Below are 22,707 nucleotides of genomic sequence, written 5' to 3'. Positions count from 1 at the left end.
TATACACATAGCTATTGCTGATTAAGTTTTAGAAAATCACTTTTGCTGGAAGGGAAACTAAGGATTTGGTTGCCACTTTTTAAAGTATATGATCTGGTAGACATTTAGGTTGTTTTAAGTTCACAGTTATGTTGAAACTGAAGTCTTTTCAAGGTTATTTTTTTGTACTTTACTAAACTAATTTGGGAATTTTCCCATTAAGGGCCTTAATTATTATTATTAATTATTGTTGCCATCATTTGTATGCCAAAATGTTAAGGGCTATCTGAAACAACATATCTTGCCTTCCTGTAGACTTGATATTGACTCTTTCTTTTTAAAACAACCTTTAGGAAATGATATGCCTGCCATCACACTTGTTAATACCCCAGCAGTCACCCCAGTGACTACACCTCCCCCTGCAGCAGCTCTTACCCCAACTTTGTCAGAGACTTCAATTGATAAATTGAAGATGTCAGGCCCAGAGCTTCCCAAGCCATGGAGTGATGGAGACCTGCCACTGGAAGAAGAGAATCCCAACTCTCTTCAAGAAGAGCTTCACCCAAGAGCCATGTAAATGATAATATATTCACCTTTAGCAACTATACATTTTACCTTAAGTTGACTTAGATGACCTGTTGAAAACATCAGAAATGATAAATAAGGTTTATAATTCATGAGCTAATCTATAGTAGGAAGAAGTTTCATAAATTTCAAGTTTTTACCAAATTTATTCCTTCAGTTCTCTTTTTTCAAACAGAATTTTTTGGGAAATAGGTTAAATTTGAGGGAGAATCAGATTAATTTTGGAGGGAAACAGATTAAAATAAAGATATCTATAATACTGTTAATAAAATAGAATATGATTTTTCCCCAATGTGAATCTTCATTTACTATGATAAGTTAAGTATTACCATGTATTACCATGCATTACCATGCATTATATTACCATGTATCCCCATGTAAGCTTTATTTTAGGGATGGTAGAACTTTCAAGATGGTCTTGAAAGTTCTAATCAAGAGATTAAAACATGAAGATGATTTTGGAAAAATAGATCTTGTTGGTTAATTATAGTAGTACAGATTATGTTAATATAGAAATATGTCTAAAGGAGACAGTATTTTTTCATCTATTTTTTTCGTATTATTTGGTTATACTGTGTGGCCTGAGGGATCTTAGTTCTCTGACCAGGGATCAAACCTTTTCCCCCTGCAGTGGAAACATGGTGTCTTAACCACTAGATTGCCTGGGAAATCCCTGTATCTATTTTCTTATATAACAATGAATATAGGCCTTCACTAACCTGATAAATTCAAACCATGTCTCTTTCTTCTTAGTGTAATGTCTGTGGCCAAGGATGAAGAACCTGAGAGCGAGAACTTCCCTGCTCAGCTTGCCCCTCCAAAGCCAGTTGCCCTTATGCCACTTCCTGCTGGCATCAAGGCTCCTTCCCCCATACAGATGCCAAGTTCAGATTCCTCCACTGTGGAGAGTACCTTGAGTGTTACTGCCACTGAATCGGAAACCTTAGATAGACCCATTTCTGAAGGAGAGATCTTATTTAACTGTGGTCTCAAAGTGGCTCCTAAGAGTAAGTTAGCTTGTATCAATTGATTTCACTGGTTAAATTATGATCCTTCCTAAGTAATACTTTTCTGTGTGAAATGTTTTTACTGAGTTTGTAAGATTTAACATAGTATAGTAGAAAGAATATGGACTCTGCAAGTTAACTTTTCTAAACCTTAACCTTAGACTCTAAAATCTCCCTCATAAATTCTACCTTCCAGAAGTATCACTCTTAAAAGTTTGGGGTATACTTTCCAGTCTTTTTTTAAATATGCATATATAGGTACCTAAATACATCTGTATGTTACCTTTAAAAATAGGGTCATATTATACATACTGTTATGAAACCTGAATTTTTTTAACCTTAAATACATTGTGGACATTTTCCTGTATTAATACATATAGTCCTACCTCTTTTTTTCAGTGACTGGCCATTTAGATTGTTTAAATTGATCTAGTGGTGCCCTAATGGTGGGTGTTTTCAGATTGTTTTCAGTGTTTTTATACCAGACATAGCTCTCTGCTGAGTATCCTTGAACGTGTATCATATATCTAATATATAACTGATAGCTTCCTTAAAATATGTGCCTAGAAGTGAAATTGCTGAGTCAGAGTAGGCACCTTTAAAATAGCAATACATTGCCAACATGCACTCCAGAAAGTTAAATCAGTTTTTAATCAGTTTTTAATTGTATCAATAGTATATAGGAGTATTTTTTCTTTTTCAGTTTCATAGTTCCAGTTGATATTTATAGCTCTTTTAAATTTCTGACAAGCTGGTAAGTGAAGCAAACATCTCACTCATCTTTGTTATAAAACATACTTTTTAAAGAACTGGTGAGATTGAACGTGCATGCATGCTAAGTCTCTTTAGTCTCATCCGACTCTTTGTGACCCTATGGACTGTTAGCCCTCCAGGCTCCTCTGTCCATGGGATTCTCCAGGCAAGAATACTGGAGTGGGTTGTCATGTCCTCTTCTGGGGATCTTCCTGACCCAGGGATCAAACCTATGTCTCTTATGTCTCCTGCATTGGCAGGCGGGTTTTAGCTTGTGAATTATGATTTATGAACTTTGTCAGTATTTTTATTGTGTAAGTTTAAGGGTAATGTTTTACAACTTTATCGTGAGATTATTTACTAAATTTGTTTCTTGTTTCTAAATTTTTGCATTTTAATTTCTAGTTTTAGGAGATGAAGGACTGTATCTGGCAAACCTAAATGATAGCTTATCCAGTACTTTGCAAGATGCCCTCGAAATGGTAAGAAATGATTCACTTCACTTTGAATTCTGACATAAAAGATATCCTGATGAACTTGCTGCAACTGATCAGGGTTTTTCCTCAAATATTTGAGTTATTGTCATAAAATTCAACAAAGGAATTTAAAGTTTCTTATACATCTTATTATCATATCTATATATTTCATTATTGTAATTGTAAAAATAGAAAATTATAATAGAAGATTGTAATGAATAGAAAATTGTTGTTAACCCCTGTGGCTCCAGTAGTTGAAACATGCAATTAATGTAATTAGATAATGAAAATCTCAGTGTACATTGTCATGTGGAGATATTGTAAATGCCTTTATAATGTTGCAGGCAGGACCTTCAATGTTGAAACCAGCTCTCTTATAATATATTTGTTATTTTTCCCTAACCATGATTATAATTCTTTATGCTAAAAAAATAACTGAATTTAGTTAGTTTTAAAAGAATTACTGAAATAGGACCCAGGGGCACTAACTCTTCTTAGTTATTATTTAGCTTTATAGACAAAAAATAGGCATTTAAAAATGTATTTTTACATAGAATATATATATTATATAATGTAAATACCACACAGAAATTATAATAGGGATTTTCTTTTGAAAACTGTTAAGGAATAGAAATCTTTACTTTTTATGTTTTCAAACAACCTAAGTGAGGAAGGTTGTTGTGCTCAACTTTCATCTACATTTATCCATGTGTGTGTGTATGTGTGTTAGTTATCAGTGTGTCTGACTCTTTTCAACCCCGTGGACTACATGCTGGGCTCCTCTGTCCATGGAATTCTTCAGGCAGGAATCCTGGAGTGGGTAGCCAGTCCGTTCTCCCAGGGATCTTTGCTGACCCAAAGAATAAACCTGGGTCTGCTGCATTGCTGGCAGATTCTTTACTTTCTGAGCCACCGGTGAAGCCCACATTTATCCATAGTCTTTGCTAAGCATTGCTAATACTATTGCTTTTAAAACTTAGTTGATAATTTTTGACGTATGTATATGTCTGTAAGCCATTATCATAGTTAATGAAATAAACATACTCATCATCCATCACTCCCAAAAGTTTCCTCAGGCCCTTTCATTATCCCTCCTTCTCATCTCTCATCATTCTTCTCATCCAATTTATCTCTCCCACCAACCACTGATTCACTTTCTGTAACTATAGATTAGTTTGCATTATCTAGATTTATATAAAAGGAATCACATGGCATGTATTCTTTTTTTGCGTGTGATTGCTTTAACTCAGCATAATTATTTTGAGATTTTTCTGGGTTATAGCTTGTATCATAGTTCATTCCTTTTTATTGCTGAGTAGTGCTCTATTGTCCGAGAAGGCAATGGCACCCCACTCCAGTACTCTTGCCTGGAAAATCCCATGGACGGAGGAGTCTGGTGGGCTGCAGTCCATGGGGTCGCTAAGAGTCCGACACGACTGAGCGACTTCACTTTCACTTTTCACTTTCATGCATTGGAGAAGGAAATGGCAACCCACTCCAGTATTCTTCCCTGGAGAATCCCAGGGACGGGGGAGCCTATTAGGCTGCTGTCTATGGGGTCGCACAGAGTCGGACACGACTGAAGCGACTTAGCAGCAGCAGCAGTGCTCTATTGTATGGATGTACCACTGTTTGTCTGTTCACCTGTCGATGGACATTTGGGTTTATTCCAGTTTGAGACTATTACAAATAAAGCTGCTGTGAACACTTGTGTGCAAGTCTTTGTATGGACATAGATGCTTTCATTTCTCTTTGACAAATAGCTAGGGGAGGAATGGATGGATAATGTGGTAGTTATATGTTAATCTTTCAGTTCAATCGCTTAGTTGTGTCCGACTCTTTGGGACCCCATGGACTGCACCCCCTGTTCATCACCAACTCCCGGAGCCTACTCAAACTCAAGTCCATCGCATTGGTGATGCCATCCAATGATCTCAACCTCTGTTGTCCCTTTCTCCTGCCTTTGATCTTTGCCAGCATCAAGGTCTTTTCCAGTGAGTCAGTTCTTGGCATCAGGTGGCCAAAGTATTAGAGCTTCAGCTTCAGCATCAGTCCTTCCAATGAATATTCAGGACTGATTTCCCTTAGGATGGACTGGTTTAATCTCCCTGCAGTCCAAGGGACTCTCAAGAGTCTTCTCCAACACCACAGCATCAATTCTTCGGTGCTCAGCTTTCTTTATAGTCCAACTCTCACACTCATACATAACCACTGGAAAAACCATAGCTTTGACTATACGGACCTTTGTTGGTAAAGTAATGTCTCTGCTTTTTAATGTACTTTTGGTCGTAGCTTTTCTTCTGAGGAGCAAGCATCTTTTAATTTCATGGCTGCAGTCACCATCTGCAGTGATTTGGAGCCCCAAAAAATAAAGTCTCTCACTGCTTCCATTGTTACCCCATCTGTTTGCCATAAAGTGATGGGACTGAATGCCATGATCTGAGTTTTCTGAATGTTGAGTTTTAAGCCAACTTTTTCATCTCCTCTTTCACTTTCATCAAGAGACTCTTTAGTTCTTCTTCGATTTCTGGTTTAAGGGTAGTGTCATCTGCATATCTGAGGCTATTGATATTTCTCCCAGCAATCTTGATTCCAGCTTGTGCCTTATCCAGCCCAGCATTTCACCTGATGTACTCTGCATATAAGTTAAATAAGCATGGTGACAATATACAGCCTTGATGTACTTCTTTCCCAACATTGAACCAGTCTGTTGGTCCATGTCCAGTTCTAACTGTTGCTTCTTGACCTGCATACAGATTTCTCAAGAGGCAGGTCAGGTGATCTGTTATTCCCATCTCTTGAAGAATTTTCCATAGTTTGTTGTGATCCACACAGTCAAAGGCTTTGGTGTAGTCAATACAACAGAAGTAGATGTTTATCTGGAACTTTCTCGCTTTTTTGATGATCCAGCGGATGTTGGCAATTTGAGCCCTGGTTCCTCTGCCTTTTCTAAATCTAGCCTGAACATCTGGAAGTTCATGGTTCATGTACTGTTGAAGCTTTGCTTGGAGAATTTTGAGCATTACTCTGCTAGCATGTGAGATGAGTATAATTGTGTGGTAATTTGAACATTCTTTGGCATTGCCTTTCTTTGGGATTGAAATGAAAACTAACCTTTTCCAGTCCTATGGCCACTGCTAAGTTTTCCAAATTTGCTGGCATATTGAGTGCAGCTCTTTAACAGGATCATCTTTTAGTATTTGTAATAGCTTAACTGGAATTCTATCACCTCCAAGCTTTGTTCGTAGTAATGTTTTCTAAGGCCCACTTGACATTGCATTCCAGGATGTCTGGCTCTAGGTGAGTGATCACACCATTGTGGTTATCTGGGTCATGAAGATCTTTTATGTACAGTTCTTCTGTGTATTCTTGCCACCTCTTCTTAATATCTTCTGCTTCTGTTAGGTCCATACCATTTCTGTCCTTTATTGTGCCCATCTTTGCATGAAATATTCCCTTGGTATCTCTAATTTTCTTGAAGAGATCTCTAGTCTTTGCCATTCTGTTGTTTTCCTCTATTTCTTTGCATTGATTGCTGAGGAAGGCTTTCTTATCTCTTCTTGATATATTTTGGAACTCTGCATTCAAATGGGTATATCTTTATTTTCTCCTTTGCCTTTTGTTTCTTTTCTTTTTACAGCTATTTGTAAGGCCTCCTCAGACAACCATTTTGCCTTTTTTCACTTCTTTTCCTTGGGGATGGTCTTGATCACTGCCTCCTGTACAGTGTCACAAACTTCCGTCCATAGTTCTTTAGGCACTCTGTCTATCAGATCTAATCCCTATTAGTCACTTCCACTGTATAATCATAAGGGATTTGATTTAGGTCATACCTGAATGGTCTAGTGGTTTTCCCTACTTTCTTCAGTTTCAGTCTGATTTTGGCAATAAGGAGTCATGGTCTAAGCCACAGTCAGTTCCCAGTCTTGTTTTTGCTGACTGTATAGAGCTTCTCCATCTTTGGCTACAAAGAATATAATCAGTCTGATTTCAGTATTGATCATCTGGTGATGTCCATGTGTAGAGTCTTCTCTTGTGTTGTTGGAAGAGGGTGTTTGCCATGACCAATGTGTTCTCTTGGCAAAAGTCTGTTAGCCTTTGACCTGCTTCGTTTTGTACTCCAAGGCCAAATTTGCCTGTTACTCCAGGTAGCTCTTGACTTCCTACTTTTTCATTCCAGTCCCCTATAATGAAGAAGACATCTTTTTTGGGTGTTAGTTCTGGAAGTTCTCATAGGTCTTCATAGAACTGTTCAATTTCAGCTTCTTCAGCATTACTGGTCAGGGCATAGACTTGGATTACTGTGATGTTGAATGGTTTGCCTTGGAAACGAACAGAGATCATTCTGTCATTTTTGAGATTGCACCCAAGTACTGCATTTTGGACTCTTGTTGAGTATGATGGCTACTCCATTTCTTCTAAGGGATTCTTGCCCATAGTAGTAGATATAATGGTCATCTGAGCTAAGGTCACCCATTCCAGTCCATTTTAGTTCACAGATTCCTAGAATGTCGACGTTCACTCTTGCCATCTCCTGTTTGACCACTTCCAATTTGCCTAGATTCATGGACCTGACATTCCAGGTTCCTATGCAGTATTGCTCTTTATAGCATCGGACTTTATTTCCATCACCTGTTACATCCACGACTGAGTGTTGTTTTTGCTTTGGCTCTGTCTCTTCATTCTTTCTGGAGTTATTTCTCCCCTTTTTTCCGGTAGCATATTGGGCACCTACCAACCTGGGGAGTTCATCTTTCAGTGTCATAACCTTTTTGCCTTTTCATACTGTTCATGGAGTTCTCAAGGCAAGAATACTGAAGTGTTAATCTTTAAGAAGAGCTTTTTTTAAGTTATCTGCCAAAATCTTGTTTAGACCTTTTCCTTCTATGTTTTATATTTTTATATTGCTATAAATATGTTTTATATTACTGAGTAATATAAAATATACTGAGTTATGTTTTATATTGTGTAATATGCTTATATTTATATTTAACTGAGTAATATGTTTTTTATTTACATTCATATTTAACTGAATAATATGTTTTATATTACTGAGCTTCTCTAATACTTCAGATGATAAAGAATCGTCCTACAATGTAGGAGACCCTGGTTTGACCCCTGGGTTGGAAAGATCTCCTGGAGAAGGGAATGGTAACCCACTCCAGTGTTCTTGGATGGAGAATCCCATGGACAGAGAAGCCTGGTGGGTTACAGTCTATGGGATTGCGAAGAGTCAGACACTACACTTTCTTTGACTTTTTTTTTTTTCTAATTTTATTTTATTTTTAAACTTTACATAATTGTATTAGTTTTGCCAAATATCAGAATGAATCCGCCACAGGTATACATGTGTTCCCCATCCTGAACCCTCCTCCCTCCTCCCTCCCCATACCATCCCTCTGGGTCGTCCCAGTTTCTTTGACTTTTATATTACTATAAATATTTCTGAGCATTGCTCAGGAAATGGCTAAGTACTCAGAGATGGTTTTATCCTTTTGCTTCTTGCTTTTATGGTTTTTTAGGCAAAACCACAGTGGTACTCAATCTAGGGCTACTTATCCCCATTGTGGAGAGAAGACTCTTCTATGTACTCCACTCAGTGCCTCAATATTGAGGTTTTCCAGCATGGCCAGTGGAAACAACCATTGTCCTTTGTTATATATGATGTTATTTAACATCAGTTCAGTTCAGTTCAGTCGCTCAGTCATGTCTGACTCTTTGCAACCCCGAGTCACAGCACGCCAGGACCCCCTGTCCATCACCAACTCCCGGAGTTCACTCAAGCTCATGTCCATCGAATCAGTGATGCCATTCAGCCATCTCATCCTCTGTCATCCCCTGCTCCATCAGGGGTCTTTTCCAGTGAGTCAACTCTTCCCATGAGGTGGCCAAAGTATTGGAGTTTCAGCTTTAGCATCAGTCCTTCCAGTGAACACCCAGGACTGATTTCCTTTAGAATGAACTGGTTGGATCTCCTTGCAGCCCAAGGGACTCTCAAGAGTCTTCTCCAACACCACCGTTCAAAAGCATCAATTCTTCAGCGCTCAGCTTTCTTCACAGTCCAACTCTCACATCCATACACGACCACTGCAAAAACCATGGCCTTGACTAGATGGACCTTTGTTGGCTAAGTAATGTCTCTGCTTTTTAATATGCTATCTAGGTTGGTCATAACTTTTCTTCCAAGGAGTAAGCATCTTTTAATTTCATGGCTGCAATCACCATCTGCAGTGATTTTGGATCCCCCCCAAAAATAAAGTTTGACACTGTTTCCACTCTTTCCCCATCTATTTCCCATGAAGTGATGGGACCAGGTGCCATGATCTTCGTTTTCTGAATGTTGAGCTTTAGGCCAACTTTTTCACTCTCCTCTTTCACTTTCATCAAGAGGCTTTTTGGTTCCTCTTCACTTTCTGCCATAAGGGTGGTGTCATCTGCACATCTGAGGTTATTGATATTTCTCCCGGCAACCTTGATTCCAGCTTGTGCTTCTTCCAGTCCAGCGTTTCTCATGATGTACTCTGCATATAAGTTAAATAAGCAGGGTGACAATATACAGCCTTGACGAACTCCTTTTCCTATTTGGAACCAGTCTGTTGTTCCATGTCCAGTTCTAACTGTTGCTTCCTGACCTGCATACAGGTTTCTCAAGAGGCAGGTCAGGTGGTCTGGTATTCCCATCTCTTTCAGAATTTTCCACAGTTTATTGTGATCCACACAGTCAAAGGCTTTGGCATAGTCAATAAAGCAGAAATAGATGTTTTTCTGGAACTCTCTTGCTTTTCTGATGATCCAGCAGATGTTGGCAATTTGATCTCTGGTTCCTCTGCCTTTTCTAAAACCAGCTTGAACATCAGGAAGTTTGCGGTTCACGTATTGCTGAAGCCTGGCTTGGAGAATTTTGAGCATTACTTTACTAGCGTGTGAGATGAGCGCAATTGTGCGGTAGTTTGAGCATTCTTTGGCATTGCCTTTCTTTGGGATTGGAATGAAAACTGACCTTTTCCAGTCCTGTGGGCATGGCTGAGTTTTCCAAATTTGCTGGCATATTGAGTGCAGCACTTTCACAGCATCATCTTTTAGGATATTAAATAGCTCAACTGGAATTCCATCACCTCCACTAGCTTTGTTCATGTGATGCTTTCTAAGGCTCACTTGACTTCACATTACAGGATGTCTGGCTCTAGGTGAGTGATCACACCATCGTGATCATCTGGGTCGTGAAGATCTTTTTTGTACAGTTCTTCTGTGTATTCTTGCCACCTCTTCTTAATATCTTCTGCTTCTATTAGGTCCATACCATTTCTGTCCTTTATCGAGCCCATCTTTGCATGAAATTTTCCCTTGGTATCTCTAATTTTCTTGAAGAGATCTCTAGTCTTTGCCATTCTGTTGTTTTCCTCTATTTCTTTGCACTGATCACTGAGGAAGGCTTTCTTATTTCTCCTAGCTAGGCTTTGGAACTCTGCTTTCAGATGCTTATATCTTTCCTTTTCTCCTTTGCTTTTCGCTTCTCTTCTTTTCACAGCTATTTGTAAGGCCTCCCCAGACAGCCATTTTGCTTTTTTGCATTTCTTTTCCATGGGGATGGTCTCAATCCCTGTCTGCTGTACAATATGACGAACCTCCATTCATAGTTCATCAGTCACTCTATCAGATCTAGTCCCTTAAATCTATTTCTCACTTCCACTTCATAATCATACAGGATTTGATTTAGATCATACCTGTATTTAATATTAGGCACTGTTATATCCAATCCCTTCTCAGGTACTTGTTCCTGCAGCCTCATGTAATTGCCTCAGATGCCTCTGCTGATTAGTAATCAGCTTAATACTCAAGGGAATCATCTGCAGTTCTCCAGAGTTCTCTCTCTGCAGCTTTCACTTTTCTAGCAGCCTGTCTTCGGAGAAGGCGATGGCACCCCAATCCAGTACTCTTGCCTGGAAAATCCCATGGATGGAGGAGCCTGGTGGGCTGCAGTCCATGGGGTTGCTAAGGGTCAGACACAACTGAGTGACTTCCCTTTCACTTTTCGCTTTCATGCATTGGAGAAGGAAATGGTAACCCACTGCAGTGTTCTTGCCTGGAGAATCCCAGGGACAGGGGAGCCTGGTGGGCTGCCGTCTATGGGGTCGCACAGAGTCAGACACGACTGAAGCAACTTAGCAGCAGCAGTAGCAGCAGCAGCCTGTCTTAGGAACTCTAGCTGTCTTGGCCTTCCTGGAGTTTTAGCTCCATCTTTTCAGCTCAGGCTCCTGTGCCACAGTCTGGAAGCCTATAAGCTGTAAGCTAGAGCAGTCATAGGCTTCTTCTGATTTGTTTCCCATTTCTCAGGGATCATTGTTTTTTGTTAACTGATGCTCCATGTTTTGAAATGCATTTTTCACATACTTTGTCCATGTTTTAAACAATGTGTCTGGTCTTTATTACTCCATCTTGACTGGAAGTAGAAGGCTAGTTACATTAATCTTTTCATTTGTATCATTGTATATGATCATGATGAAACAGAAGGAGATTGGTATACTTTTGAAACATCATGTTCTTCTCTCCCATTACAATCATAATGCTAGAAATTTCTTTAAAGCAACCCATTCAAGTGATGTAAAGTAGGAGTGTATATCAAATTCACCAGTGGAGCTTTTAAAAATGTGTGTCTTTGGCCCCACCCTCTGATATGTGGATTCAGTAGATCATAAGGGTTATGTGGTATGCATGTATGTATATGGACGGTTAGAAGCCTAAACCTCTATATTTAAAAAAAAAGCATCTTAAAGGATGATATGCATCCTTTGTTAAAAATATGTTAGTACTTGTTTTACTTTGAGTTGAAGGAGGTTAAATCACTTAATTGTGTCACATAGCTATATAGTCACAGATTTTTATGTGGATACATAATACTTTTGCCTTTCATTTTAAGCTATCAACTTAAGCTGTGTGTGCTAAGTCGCTTTAGTCATGTCCAAATCTTTGCGACCCCGTGGACTGTAGCCAGCCAGGCTCCTCCATCCATGGAATTTTCCAGGCAAGAATACTGGAGTGGGTTGCCATTTTCTTCTCCAGGGGATCTTTCCAACCCAGGGATCGAATCTTGGATTCTTACATTGCAGGCAGACTCTTTCCCATCTGAGCCACCAGGGAAACCTGATGTTAAGTTCTGTCAAGCTAAGAACTGTAAATTTTGAGTTCTAATAGGGGCTATATGAATTCTAAAGCTTGAGTTGCAAGGGGCTGGTGTTTGTCAAGTCCAACAAACAAAAAATGAAAGATGCCATATAGCATCTTTACACTATTAAAGACACAGGAATGAAAGATGCCTAATCTGGAGATTCATATGTTCAAAATGTCTTAAAACAATTTTCTCTACTATATGTGGGAGTATGAAGTAATGAAGGAGCATTTTGATAAGATATTAATAGGGCAGTTACTTTTCTAACAGTAATTATTATGAGTAATTGGTTGAGTCTATTCTGAAGAGAGTGGAAGTCACTTTTATAAAATAATACCAGGGGGAAGACTAAAGGAGAAGTCTTTATTTTCAGAGAAGCATTAAACTAATATTTGGCCTACTTCATATTGTCATTATGGCATTTTTATCCCTTCTTAGAACTGTATCTTGGTGCCAAAGCATGTTTAAGTTTGTTCAAAGTAAATCGCTGACCTGAACCAGGACTTAATTACAACATCTTTCTTTTTCTGCATTTAAAACTAATTAATTTCAACATTTTTACTAAGCCTAAAATCAGATATGCTACAAAGTTACGATAGAATCACATGCAGAAATACAATCTTGAAAAGCTGAGACTAATTTTGAAGTTATGAATCAGTAGGTATTTACCTATGTACACCTGGGGGATAAAGACTTGTGCTCCAGAGTTAATAAACTTTATTTCATTAAACATAAGATACTTAGGTAAAATTACTATTAATGGAATCTAAAGTCATGTTAATACTGGTATTTACAAGGAATCCAGTTTTCTGGCTCTGTGGCCTACATTTGGGGAACTGGTCTATTTTGAGGTGCCAAGAAGTCTAAGCTGGGTCTTCCTGCTCCCTCAAAAGCACTGGAGGTGAGCACAAAGGCACAGGGACAGTCAAAGGCCTGTAGGTGCCTCAGCATATTTCCGTAGGTTTTCATTTCTGCCTGTGGTCCGGGTTGCACCATTGCAGTGGTGCTTCACCCCCATTGCCACGTTGGGGCACAGCTTTGTGTGCCGCATCCACAGGAAGCAGGAAAATGTGTGAGAAGAAACTTGACGATCCTGAATAAAATGTTTATGAATCATTGTCACTCAGTCTCATGGGACAGCAGGTTTAATTTTCATCTTTTATAGTAAATCTCCAATTCAAATGTAACCAAATTATTTTATACTGATGATTATATTTGAGGCAAACACAAAAGATTTTTAGTATAGTTGAATAGAAATGAGATCTAAATGATAGTAAAAAGTCCATTTTCTTTGTGTAAAGTGCCAATATGATCATATTCATAATGACTTAAGTTTTATGAATCATGAATTATTAATATGAAAAATGGGATTGTTTGGGGGATTAATTTTTGTTTTTTGATTGTAGTATCTTTGTATTTTATTTAGGAAGATGATCCTCCCAGCGAAGGACAAGTGATTAGGATGCCCCATAAAAAAGTTCATGCCGATGCAGTTCTTTCTCTTCTTGCTGAACAAAACCCGAAATCATTAGTTTCACAGCAAGCCGTATATCATTCAGAGGTACTTTTTAACTTTAATTATTTTTTCTGTTAGATCTAAATACAAGAAAAAGATAACAAAGATATTTATAATTTTAGTTAAAGCATGCTAGTTGCTGCTGCTGCTAAGTTGCTTCAGTGGTGTCCGACTCTGTGCGACCCCATAGACGGCAACCCACCAGACTCTGCCGTCCCTGGGATTCTCCAGGCAAGAACACTGGAGTGGGTTGCCATTGCCTTCTCCATTGTGTGAAAGTGAAAAATGAAAGTGAAGTGGCTCAGTCATGTCCGACTCTTAGCGACCCCATGGACTGCAGCCTACCAGGCTCCTCTGTCCATGGGATTTTCCAAGCAAGAGTACTGGAGTGGCTTGCCATTGCCTTCTCCAAAGCATGCTAGTACTTCAGCTTATTCAGGGATCAGCCTTGTAGTAACTTTAACCTGAAACCATAGAGTTATGATTTTTTTACAACTGAAAGGAATTTAGGCCATCAGTTCTAAACTTCATATTCTACAGATGAAACAAGCTGAAGCCCTTTTAAATGATTTGTGGGGATCAGTCGTTTGTTCGTTCTTTCTGCAGCCATTTACTGAGTATCTACAATATGCCAGACACAGCATCGGAAAAGATATAAAGATGTTGAGGCAGGATCCCTACTTCTAAGGAGCTTACAGTCCTGTAGGGAAAAAAGAGCTTAAACAATTACTCTACCATGCAGTAACTGATCAAATAACTAGAGAAGTAGATTGAACCAGATAATCGTTAAGAGCCTTGTAGGGTAAGGCCATTGGAGTCCCTTAAGATATTGTGAGCAAGGGAGTCACAAGTTAAGATATTTAAGAAGGCATCAGGAGCCATGGACAAGTGACGGAAAGATGGAGGTCTGTCATAACACCATTGGAGTAGTCCAGACTGAGAACATGAACAAAGGCAGTTAAGTAGAAATGGAAAGGAGAGAGATTTAAACTTGAGTACGGAATTGGCAGTAATTGGTCACTGATTAAGAGAAGTTGTGCTTGTGTAGTTGTGGACTTTGAAATGCAGAGAGAACAGTGCCAGGTTGTGTGAGGAAGATACTGAATTTGATTTGAAACATTAAGGTGCTTAAGGAAATGCCAGGTGGAAAGGTACAGTGTGGTCACTCAGGCTGGTTAATGATAGAGGTGGGACTTGGATTCTTGATTCTGTTTAGTATTCTTTCTGTTGTGTTTGGTTGTCTGTGCTTGAACAGGTGAGAAACTATCTTTAAATGAACTGGAGATCCGAACTCTGTATATCATCTAAGGAGATGGCTAGCTTTATTGTCTATTAGTTTTTATTCTTAAAGATTTAAATGCTTAGAAAAGATAGAGGAAAAAAGATATGGAACTTAGAAATAGAAAAAAAAATGTAAGTTTAACTTATTCCTTCTTGTTGAAAAACAACTAATTTTTCTGCAACTTATTTAGGTATTGATTAAAAATTGATTTCACTGGAAAGATATTATTTGTAATTGCTGCTACTGAGTTTGAGAAAGTACTCTTGTAACTCTAGAAACCAAGCTGCTTAGTATAGAGACCAGAAGTCTGAGAGAGAAGGAGAGAGAAAATGAGACACACAAATGGGACAAAAAATAGTAGAAAATAGCAGAAATGTCAGCGTAATTTAAAAATTCCGCTAACTTAATCCCTGTTTCCTTCTTTTTGGAAATCAGTAATATTGTTTGGCCTTCTCCAGCGGCTCAGTGGTAAAGAGTTCACCTACACTGCAGGTTGGATCCCTGGGTTGGGAAAATGCTTGAGAGAAAGGAAATGGCAACCCACTCCAGTATTCTTGCCTGGGAAATCCCATGGACAAAGAGTCTAGGAGGCTATAGTCTGTGGGGTCACAAAAGAGCTGGACACAACTGGACAGCTAAGCGCCGCCACAACCACCAATACTGGTCCATTTATTCCTTCTGTTCTCAGACTTTTGCATCTTTTTAATGCTGGGAAATTTATCTCTACTACTTTTTCAGTTTTTTTCTTCCTCTCATCTTTTTCCCTCTCTGGCTAAAACTTATTTCCAGATATTAATACTTCTGCTTCTGTTTGTGTCTTAGATTTTCTATCTCTTCATTCTTTTTTACCCTGTTCTTGGAGAGTTCTTCAATCTGATCTGCCAACCACTAATTTGTTCTTTAGCCTACTGTTTATCTGACTTCTATATTATTCATACTGGATATTCTCACTTGTGTCTTTTTTTAATGATCTTTTGCTCCACATTGTTAGTATTTTCTTTATTCCTTTTGTATGTGTATATGTGTATATGGTTAATGTTTTTCACTTTTTTTTTTTTTCAACATTTACTCCTTGAATAATTTGTTTCTTTTGTTATGTGAACTCATGTTCTGGGGCCAGGGTGGGGGCAGTACGATAAGCTCTTCTGTCTGAGAATTAGTGTTGGGTATGGCAGAAAGTGAAGAGGAACTAAATAGCCTCTTGATGAAAGTGAAAGTGGAGAGTGAAAAAGTTGGCTTAAAGCTCAACATTCAGAAAACGAAAGATCATGGCATCTGGTCCCATCACTTCATGGGAAATAGATGGGGAAACAGTGGAAACAGTGTCAGACTTTATTTTTGGGGGCTCCAAAATCACTGCAGATGGTGACTGCAGCCATGAAATTAAAAGACGCTTACACACCTTGGAAGGGAAGTTATGACCCTAGATAGCATGTTCAAAAGCAAAGACATTACTTTGCCAACAAAGGTCCGTCTAGCCGAAAAAGCAAGAGAGTTCCAGAAAAGCATCTATTTCTGCTTTATTGACTATGCCAAAGCATTTGACTATGTGGATCACAATAAACTGTGGAAAATTCTGAAAGAGATGGGAATACCAGACCACCTGATCTGCCTCTTGAGAAATTTGTATGCAGGTCAGGAAGCAACAGTTAGAACTGGACATGGAACAACAGACTGGTTTCAAATAGAAAAAGGAGTTCGTCAAGGCTGTGTATTGTCACCCTGTTTATTTAACTTATATGCAGAGTACATCATGAGAAACGCTGGACTGGAAGAAACACAAGCTGGAATCAAGATTGCTGGGAGAAATATCAATCACCTCAGATACGCAGATGACACCACCCTTATGGCAGAAAGTGAAGAGGAACTAAAAAGCCACTTGATGAAAGTGAAAGTGGAGAGTGAAAAAGTTGGCTTAAAGCTCAACATTCAGAAAACGAAGATCATGGCATCCGGTCCCATCACTTCATGGGAAATAGATGGGGAAACAGTGGAAACAGTGTCAGACTTTATTTTTTTGGGCTCCAAAATCACTGCAGATGGTGACTGCAGCCATGAAATTAAAAGACACTTACTCCTTGCAAGGAAAGTTATGACCAACCTAGATAGCATATTCAAAAGCAGAGACATTACTTTGCCAACAAAGGTTCGTCTAGTCAAGGCTATGGTTTTTCCTGTGGTCGTGTATGGATGTGAGAGTTGGACTGTGAAGAAGGTTGAGTGCCAAAGAATTGATGCTTTTGAACTGTGGTGTTGGAGAAGACTCTTGAGAGTCCCTTGGACTGCAAGGAGATCCAACCAGTCCATTCTGAAGGAGATCAGCCCTGGGATTTCTTTGGAAGGAATGATGCTCAAGCTGAAACTCCAGTACTTTGGCTACCTCATGCGAAGAGTTGACTCATTGGAAAAGACTCTGATGCTGGGAGGGATTGGGGGCAGGAGGAGAAGGGGACGACAGAGGATGAGATGGCTGGATGGCATCACTGACTCAATGGATGTGAGTCTGAGTGAACTCTGGGAGTTGGTGATGGACAAAGAGGCCTGGCATGCTGCGATTCATGGGGTCGCAGAGAGTCAGACACGACTGAGTGACTGAACTGAACTGAACTGAACTGAAGGACTAAAATCAGGCCACGGTCTGTTTAAGTGAATAGAAGAGGAGACGAGGTGATGAGCCCCAGGAAGGGGCTTCTCAGGCAGCACAGAACCACTCCTGATGGTGACCACGGCTGTTTGCTGATATTCTGCCATTCAGTTCTTCTGATGGTTGTTATGTCTTTAAAACCCTTAGGAAGAAGTTTCTTTGAGAGGTTTTGTATTCCTGTCCTTGGGTTCCAAGGGGGACAGAGTGAGGAGTGAATGCCTATGGGTTCTTGGTCAGATGTAATCTGTAACTTTTCACCCCAACTGGGCCTTCATGCTCCCTGATATCGTTACTCTGGGGCACTAGTATCTTCAGCCCAGATTGTTGCCAAGATCTTTATGGTTAAGGTGCAGGCACTGATGATTTCCAGTTAATGAGGCAAAGAGGAAATGACAGCAGCTCTTTACATCAGTCATTCTTCTCACTGCACCCCCTGTAGCCACCTTCCTCCACAGGATGCAGCCCTTTTCCCCCCCACACACCAGGTCAAGCTAGCAGGTGGTCTTTCCCAGTATTTTTTCACAGTTTTTACTTAATTCTCAGAATCCGTGGCTTCTCACTTCTGTAGTTGCTCCAGCATTTTGGGGACAGGGAGCTGGCAGCCTTTGTTAGTGTGTCATCTTGGCTAGACCAGAAGCCCAGAAGTTGGAAGATTATCCTTTCCAGGTTTTTTCTAAGCATCTAAACATTTGCACGTGCGTGTGTGTGTGCTCATGTGTGGGTAATTTTGAGGTATGTGTATGTGTTATTCTGCCATCTGATTCTTAAAATTTAACTAAATCCTAAAAGACATACCATATCCTTTTTATCTACCATGTAGTATGCCCTAGTTTATTCTCCTACTGAAGAATTTTTAGACTGATTCCAGTTTTTCTTTCTCCAAACTATGAAAAGAATAAAATCCTTTCTTGTACCATGAGGAATTGCCTCTCTACCAGACCACCTTACCTGCCTCCTGAGAAATCTGTATGCAGGTCAGGAAGCAACAGTTAGAACTGGACATGGACCAAAAGACTGGTTCCAAATCAGGAAAGGAGTACATCAAAGCTATATATTGTCACACTGCTTATTTAACTTATATGCAGAGTACATCAGGTGAAATGCTGAGCTGGATAAAGCACAAACTGGAATCAAGATTGCCAGGAAAAATATCAATGACCTCAGATATGCAGGTGACACCACCCTTATGCCAGAAAGCGAATAGAAACTAAAGAGCCTCTTGATGAAAGTGAAAGAGGAGAGTGAAAAAGGTGGCTTAAAACTCAACATTCAGAAAACTCAGATCATGACATTCAGTCCCATCATTTCATGGCAAATAGATGGGGAAACATTGGAAGCGGTGAGAGACTTTATTTTGGGGAGCTCCAAAATCACTGCAGATGGTGACTGCAGCCATGAAATTAAAAGACACTTGCTCCTCAGAAGGAAAGCTATGACCAACCTAGACAGCATATTAAAAAGCAGAGACATTACGTTACCAACAAAGGTCTGTCTAGTCAAAGCTATGGTTTTTCCAGTGGTCATGTATGGATGTGAATGTTGGACTATATAGAAAGCTGAGCACTGAAGAACTGATGCTGTGGTGTTGGAGAAGACTCTTGAGAGTCCCTTGGACTGCACGGAGATTAAACCAGTCAATCCTAAAGGAAATCAGTCCTGAATATTCATTGGAAGGACTGATGCTGAAGCTGAAGTTCTAATACTTTGGCTACCTGATATAAAGAATCAACTCATTTGAAAAGACCCTGATACTGGGAAAGATTGAAGGCAGGAGGAGAAAGGGATGACAGAGGATGAGATGGTTGGATGGCATCACCGACTCAATGGACATGAGTTTGAGTAAGCTCCAGGAATTGGTGATGAACAGGGAGGCCTGGTATGCTGCAGTCCATGGGGTCACAAAGAGTCGGACATGACTGGGTAACTGAACTGAACTGAACTGATAGAAGATAACGAGAAGTGGAATTTACTCAGAAGGCACAGGCATTTATAATTTAAATAGACACTAAAGCATTGCTTTTCAACTTTATGAGATTCTGACACCTCATTATGTATTTTTTTTTTCATCATGTACTTTTAATCTTAAATTTTTGCCAGTCTGATTAACAGTGATTGACATTAAATGTGTTCTCCTATGTTTTAAACATTTGTTTGTAATAAGAACTAGTAATAATGATATATTTGTAAGTTAAAATACTGCTTTGGTAAGAAAATAGTAGCCATTCTTTGTTGCTACTCTGCCCAGAGGGAGCATCTGGTCAGTGAGAGCAGTCTGAGGACAGAACTGCATCTTGTGCATTTATGTGGATGGGCTGGGTGTGCTACTGGAGATTATAGATAAATTAACTTAGAGTTGATATGAGTCTGAGATTTGCGTAGGATATAAAAATGACAAATGCTTATGTGGTATTAGAGCATTGTGTGAATAGGGAAGCTAAATCTTCCACAGAGTATTAAGGTGTTCGGCAATTATAAGTACCCTTGACAATGTTCATCAAAGAGAAGATACTGTATATTGCACAACATTTATGTAGTAGTGGTAGAGTAATATAGGTCCTGTGAAATATTTCTAAGGAAAATGTGTCTGCCGTCATCCTAAACTCTGCCCAAGAATCTCCAAGGGTTTCATAATAATTAAAAACCAATCTTTTCCTGTTTAAAGGATGTTGAGCCATTGATATTCTTTAAGAAAAGTCAGATTACAGAATAAGGGGAGCTATAAATCTGTAGAGGATAATTAGGGTAAATTGTAGAAAATTGTGAATGATGAGCTAAGCAGTTAGATTTTATTTTGTAGTCAACAGTCATCAGAGATGTTTCAGCAGTGATTTCTTCATATATTCTAGTTTAAAAAAAAACCCTTGGTTGAAATTAAACTCCTTTTAAATAAAAAATATGAGAGCCTTCATATATTGGAATTTTTATTCAGTTCTTGATTAGTAAGCTCATTAATTAGAATATCTCCAAGTCACAACATGCGCTTATGATTAGGTCATCTAGTTTTTAACACAGAAAGAATTTTAACACATCATTTTTAAAGTTTTTACTTTATGTATTTGGTAAAGAAGCATATTTGTACTTTTTGTATATTTTCAGCAAGTGTTTCATTATAAATTTCATTCTGACAACTTTAGCCCATTTTCATTTAGAAAGAACAAGAGGTAAATTTTCTATTTTCTAATTTTAAACTATATAAACAGCTTAGGTTGTGTGCCAGAATTTAGTGTTTTAAATAATAAAAAAATTTCTTGTGTGTTTTATTGCTGTCTAATTTGGAGGTTGAATAAACAGATAATGGGTATTTAACTTCAGAAGAAATACTTCATAAGAAAAGCAAAGCCTACACTTAGGTATCTTATTAAACTAACTTTCATGTAATGTGTATGTGGCTTGATAAGCACTTTCTAAAATACTTTTCAAGCAATCAGGTGGTCTGCATCCTGATACATTTGACAGATATTTTTTGTTTTGACTTGATTTTATTTTATTTTTTGTTTTTTGACTTGATTTTAATGTGATGTTTATAACAGTGGTTTCTACTTTTTACAGGACTTGGAAAACAGCGTGGGTGAGCTTAGTGAAGGACAGAGGCTGACAGCTGCAGCAGCAGAGAACCTCTTCAGGGAACTTTCCGCATACGTGCAGCAACCTGTGGCTAAGGCAGAGTCTTCAGATGCAAAATGTGCTCCGAAGCCATCATCTCAGCAGTGTGACACGGTTGCAGGTATTCACCAAAATACCCCTTCCTGATGTAGTGTCTGTTAGAATATTTACTTTGAATCCCATCACACTCTCTTTGTACTGTTTTCATGTCGAATGCTGTATTCTGTTTTGTATTATAATCTACAGTAGTGTTCCTACTCTGAATTAAGGAAAGCATAACTGTTTTCAGGTAGAAGCTTGCAGACCTTCTTTATTTAAAAGGGTATTCACAATTGAAAAGTTTGATAATGACTTTTTCTATATATAGCAATGTTTCCCCAAATGTGATTCATGTAACCGTGTTGGTGCATGAGTCTCTGGGTGGGGCATGAGATAGTTTTGGTAATATGTATATGTCTACTTTAGATTTTTTAGTAGTGATATTATTTTAATGTATATTGGGAAAAAGATGACTAGCACATGAAAACTGTCACATAACATCTTGTGTCGGACAATGTTTAATTAGGTAATACTGTAGAAGTTCACTCTTTATGCTGTAGGAATTTCTGACTCAGAATTCAGTGCACTCTGTCTTATTTTGAAACTTTGTTAACTAAACTTTTTGCTGTAACAGTTTGAGAATAAGAATAGAATAGAGAATATCAGTTTCTGGTATATGTAGTTGATTCTCATTAGGTCCTATAATAGAGACACCACAAACACTGAATTAGGAAATACTGAGCTACTCTTCCTAGAGGAAATCCTGGGTTAGGTTCCTATGAGCCTGTATATTATATTATATTTATATTTATTATATTTATTGATACATACACAACATTTTTGACAATATATAACCTTGCTTTATGTATGTTTCTATTTAAAGGCAGTTATTTAATATACACTGTTGATTCATTAACACTGATTCTCATGAGCAATAGCACTATAACTCATTACTGAATGAAACTTACCTAGCACATATATTTTTTCTGTAAGGCCCATCAAATCTTTTTGCACTTTGAAACACTGAAGAGCACTTCTGCACTATGTTTTGGGGCCATTTTAAAGAGCAAAATCACGAAAAAAACATATAAGAATGTGGAAAACGTGTCACTAAATAGACAGCAAAAAAGAATACTTGTTCACAGTGTAAGAACTGATAAGAAAGCAGAGCACCTGTGCTCAGCCTCGTCTGCTGAGTGTGTGGCGGGTGATTCAGGCCTCACTGCTGTGTGCATGCATGCATGTCCACAAGTCGCATGTGCTGAGTGTTGATTTCAGGGTTGCAAATACATTGTATCAGGTGGATTTGTAGAAATGAAGTCTTCAGAGTAATGAGGATCAACTATATTCTCATTTATTGGTAATCTCATGTTTATTATTGCAGTCTCTTAAATGAAAAGAACTTCTGGAGTCATGCAGATTTGCCAGAAATCAGAAAGAAGTACATTGGTGTGGAGTATTTAGACTGTCAGTTTTATATTAAGCTTTCCACCTTATCGTTCAGAAATGAGAGACTCTCAGGACTGAATTTTCCATGGGAATAAATATAAATTAATACTTGAATTATTTCTTTTGTGCACATAGTAGGAGTATTCATTTTTAACAGTATTTTAAATTAGGGTTCAAAGTAGTATAAAATACGACTTCTATATCTGTA

General features: G+C 38.6%; 1 protein-coding gene across 32 annotated transcripts in view; it reads left to right on the top strand.

Annotated features, from left to right (window-relative positions):
• Positions 1 to 22,707, top strand: part of KIAA0586 (KIAA0586 ortholog) — a 133,980-nt gene that overhangs the window by 64,731 nt on the left and 46,542 nt on the right. For 27 of the 32 annotated variants that reach the window (XR_015134305.1, XR_015134308.1, XR_015134304.1 and 24 more), the window contains 5 exons: positions 333 to 552; positions 1,318 to 1,571; positions 2,730 to 2,806; positions 13,393 to 13,527; positions 20,958 to 21,132. Coding sequence is in view for 24 of the 32 variants with exons in the window: in XM_086320476.1 (XP_086176602.1) it covers positions 333 to 552; positions 1,318 to 1,571; positions 2,730 to 2,806; positions 13,393 to 13,527; positions 20,958 to 21,132 (861 nt within the window). In the remaining 8 variants the exon portion in view is untranslated. The remainder of the gene's footprint in view (positions 1 to 332; positions 553 to 1,317; positions 1,572 to 2,729; positions 2,807 to 13,392; positions 13,528 to 20,957; positions 21,133 to 22,707) is intronic. The other 5 variants (XR_015134307.1, XM_086320498.1, XM_086320491.1 and 2 more) reach the window with 1 other exon arrangement.

The sequence above is a fragment of the Bos grunniens genome, chromosome 10, assembly GCF_055505025.1.
Source record: "Bos grunniens cultivar Pamir isolate PY7600 chromosome 10, Bosgru_T2T1.0, whole genome shotgun sequence".
Lineage (NCBI taxonomy): Eukaryota > Metazoa > Chordata > Mammalia > Artiodactyla > Bovidae > Bos > Bos grunniens.
This window is presented reverse-complemented; position numbering and strand designations above follow the sequence as displayed.